We start from the raw sequence: 4,409 nt of genomic DNA, 5'->3' as shown, positions 1-4,409 counted from the left end.
AGTCCTGTGTAATGTTCCAAACTCCAAAAGACTCACAAGAAAAATAACCTCTGGAAGCTGTCAGTTCTTACTCTTCACCAGAGCCTCAAGAAATCAAGTCTGAGAGAGAAAATCTTCTACCAAGAAACGAAGAGGCTACAATAAGCAGCACTCGCAGGTGTCTTATAAACAAAGTCAAGTTTTTGTCAAGAACTGTCCTCCGACACTGACATGATGTCCCACCACGCCTTGGCCAGCCTGTTCGGCGATGACCCTTTCTTCAGCCAGGAGCGGCTGCTGTGGCCGCTGCGTCACGAGGCTCTCTCTTCACTGCAGCAAGACTTCTTCAACCAGAGAGCTAAACTGGCTGACAGTCTTCTGAGGGAGCTCCACATTGGGCCTCAACTGCTCCAACTTAGCCAGCTGCCCCTCATACCCTCCACTTTCGCAAGGTATGTACAGTATATGTGTAACTCAGTGGTGGTTACATCTGATTGGCTTTGTTGTAGCAGCATTTTCAAACCTATAGTTGAATTGCAATGGTCAGAATCAGTGGATGAATTGTAAAGTTTTCCCCATGGTTCTGTGTCTTCGAGCAAGTCAAACTGTAACACTACAAGGCTTGTGAGAACAGTCTCTCAGCTCTTTAGTTGTTGGATGGGTGAATGTATCTGTGGGGGGAGCAAAAAAGTAAACTCAGAAAGAATGTCCTGAAGGTCTGCCCAAAGAAGGCAATGTACTTTGTTGCTGGTCCAGATCTGACCTCAATTCATTCTTCAGCTATAATACATTTGTGAGCAGACCCAGACTACTCACTACTGTTTAAGGTCTTGGTATGGTCGTTTTGCTCCACATGTGAGTACAATTGCTGTGCTTAGATCTGCTTAAACTAATTATACAAGGGGGGGAGAGGAACCAGTCTGATTCAACCAAGTTAAAAAACAAAGGTTAGAAAATGCCCCTCTGTGGAGTCACAGAGCTGATTGATCGTAGACTGTGTAAAATAATAGCCAGTCTCAAGTGGCCATTTGAGGAGCTGCTGCTTTTGACAATTTTCTTTTAACTCCGGAGGTTGCCGCTTGATTCTGATCCAGATTCTGATTCTCTTTCAGGGTGAGTGATGGTAAGGAGCAGCAGAGAGAGACTACTAGCACAGAGCTGCACAAGGCGGCTCAGCAGGTCACAGAAAACAACGGTGACCTCCTGGTAACCCTAGACGCTCGGGGTTACGCTCCCAATGACATCACAGTCAAACTGGAGGGGCGGAGCCTGGCAGTGGTGGCCATGAAGCAGGCCGGAGCAGAAGAAAGCCAGTCGTGCGCCTCCTCCTCCTCCTGCGCCGCCTTCTGCTCCTCGGCCTCGTCTCAGATGGGATTCTGTCAGAAGATTGACCTGCCAGCTCACCTGGATCTGTCTGGCCTCTCCTGTTCCCTGATGGATGATGGACAGCTGCGTATCCACGCCCCTGTCGCCAAGCAGCCAGCCAATGAGGAGCAAGAGGTGCCCATTCGGTTCAAGACATCGCTGGAATTTCCCATTACAAAGGACAAGACAGAAGAGGAGCACAAAGACTAATGCGCAGCAGACTCACACTCCACACAAACACACACGCTGAATGAAAACATATGTTTAAAATGTTTTTATGCCCACACACATACAAACTTCCACTTGACTGTCTTTAATGAGTAAAGTTTACCATTACAAAATGAAGAGAATATTTATTTTATAATTATTTGCAATTTGTATAAACTGTTGAAATAAAATAAAGTGCCACATTTTCAAAAAAAAAAAAAATCTTCTATTATTTCAGGGTTTCTATCATAGATCATTACTATTATGGACTTTTGTGACCACCAGATGGTGCCAGCAAACAATTTATACAAAGATAAGACATCCCATGTGTAGGTGAAGTTTAGTTTTTTTGTTGTTGTTTTTTTGTAGAAAATGAACAGCAGCATTTCTTTCAAGTTTACAGAACATGTTAACAGTTTTAGGAGAGATATTTTGCTTCAATAAGAAATAGTCCTGTTGAAAACTGATAACAGTATTCTCTGGGAATTATCCACTGAAACAGCAACACTGATTTTTGAAAAACAACCTGCCTTTCATTCAAATATTCACGAAAACATTTTTTGCTCAGAGCAACATGAATTCCAATGACCTCCATTGCATTGCAGAAATCTCAGAGGCAGATATCTTAAAACCTGGGTATATAAAAACAAAGCTATCTGCATTTCAAGGTACCACTTTTCCTAAGTTAGAATATATGTTTGTTATTTTTGTGATTTTGTATGGTAGAATATATTGGGTTTTTTATGTCTTATTATTTATTATATTTTGGGTCACTGCCTCTTGCTGTTGCAGTAATGACAAAACTTGGGAAGATGGAAGTAATCACGAGCACTGATGGCCAACATTACTCAACAGACAAGGAAACAGTGCCATCTACAGAAATTCAGTGTTTATCACAACTCCATAACCTAATGCTAATGTAAGGCTCAGTACATTTTACACTACATATCAAAAAATACTAGTCACTGGACCAGGAAGGCCAACTAAGCATCAGCTTTAGCCATAGCCACTGCTGTGACCTCAGGGAGAATGGGTGCACACACTGATGTTGCTGGCTGTACAGAGAGGGTCCTGGCTGTGGCCCACAGGAAAGTGGGGCTAAACGTCCAGCCCTGCCCCAAATGTCCAGTACCACCCACTATACCATTTTAGGATCCCACGTCATGTTTTAATCATAAAATAAATGTATTTTTTATCTGATTATAAAGGAGGACGTGATTCTCACTCATGGACGGCATGGATAAGGGAAGGTAAAAGTCAACATTATGTTTATAAGTGTTAATTTTCACTGCTACAGTTATCTAAAAGCCTCATTATTTCATTTCAATCATTTCAATCAGGAGAGACTTGTTCTGAGAGAAAACAGTGGGCTTTTGATGAACTCGTACTGGGCTCTGGATAAGGTGACCGGAGGTGAATGGGGTGGAGGAGGGCATGTTGTGACTGACTTATCAGTGTCATATCTGTTTGTCATGGATGCTTGCTCTGGCAGAGAGGTGTGCTCTCTCGACCTTAGGCTTTCCACGTAGGCCTAAGAAAAGCAAAGAGGCCCCAGAACAGAGCTATACCACCAATATAATACTACAAACGGAAATAAGGTTTTCTTTGACTAAACTGGTCCTGACTGAGCTGCCATCATTGTATCAGACTCCATGTACTTTGCCTGTCCATTAGGTCCAATAAAAAGTGTGTGACAGTGACCCCACAGTATCAAACCCCAAATATAATTCATAACATGCTATCAGTTTACAGTCTAATAGTAGCTTACTAATAATGCTTACAATCACCTTTTTTTCTCTATTAGCTCTTTGTTACACCAAAGAACATAAATATAAACATTAACGTGCTACATAAACGTCTGTTAGACAGCAGAATTTATTTTCCCCACATGGGTCCTGATGATGCAGAATGACAAACACCAAATCACCAGTCTGTCAGTCAGAAGAACTTCATGTTTCCCCCCACTTTGTTCCATTTAAAGGTCAGAGTGAACAGGAACCGAACCAGAAGTAAAATGCAGCAATAAATGCAACAATGCATCATCTTTTTCCCTCCACTCCGCCCCAAATGAACAGAGCTACAGGTCTGAAAGCACCCTAAATATTTTGTTTTGATTCAGAATTTTTAAACCCCTTCTTTCTTTAGTTTTAATAATCTGTCTGTATTCCTCTCACTGTCTCTGTCTGACCTCAGATATTTTGTTAATTGTCCACCCAGACTGAAATGTCTTCACAGGCTCTACAGGGGTTTGTCAAGTGTAGGTGTTTGTGATTTTGACTGTGCATGTATTTGTGTTATGTGTATGAGTGTTTGCATGTGCGTAAGTTCTTGCATCGCTACAGTCGTAAGGACCAAATGTGCAGTGACGTCCTCAGAGTCACTGTCCTTTGCTGGCAAATGACTACATATGAAAATGTGTAGGCTATGTGTGTATGTTTGTGTGTGTGTGTGTGTGTGTGTGTGTGTGTGTGTGTGTGTGCGTGTGTGCAGGTGTGGAGAAAAGCGGGTGAGACTTGCAGATGACAATCCCTCGCTATCCCCGTGATGATTCAGGTTCCACACACCCTTTAGCACAAATACACACACACTTTGCGGGAAACGACTGCGTATTTTCCATGGCGACAGTTATGAGGTCATAATGATGATGGATTTTTGAGCCCTGTGAGGGGGTAAACTTTGTTTCTCCTGGAGACAGAGTTCCTCAGAGGAGGACGCTGTTTGCACTGGCAGCCACTTTAATCTAAACATAAAGAACTCTCATCTCAATAACCAGATTTGAGCCCCTGTGTACTCCAGTCTGAGTGTTCCTTTGGTTTAATTCCCACCAAATGAAAAACCCTGTGCTTACAGTGCTGTAA

The 4,409-nt window shown here is 42.5% G+C and overlaps 1 protein-coding gene across 1 annotated transcript; it reads left to right on the top strand.

The window, feature by feature from the left end:
• On the top strand, window positions 1–1,753 carry hspb9 (heat shock protein, alpha-crystallin-related, 9). Its single transcript, XM_050069084.1, has 2 exons — window positions 1–431; window positions 1,092–1,753. The coding sequence occupies exons 1-2, from the start codon at window positions 211–213 to the stop codon at window positions 1,552–1,554; spliced, it is 684 nt and encodes a 227-aa protein (XP_049925041.1). The 5' UTR covers window positions 1–210; the 3' UTR covers window positions 1,555–1,753.
• Window positions 1,754–4,409: the final 2,656 nt, after the last annotated feature.

This window comes from Epinephelus moara, chromosome 18, assembly GCF_006386435.1.
Source record: "Epinephelus moara isolate mb chromosome 18, YSFRI_EMoa_1.0, whole genome shotgun sequence".
Taxonomy (NCBI): domain Eukaryota; kingdom Metazoa; phylum Chordata; class Actinopteri; order Perciformes; family Serranidae; genus Epinephelus; species Epinephelus moara.
Note: the sequence above shows the minus strand (reverse complement) of the source record. Positions and strands in the feature narration are given on the sequence as shown.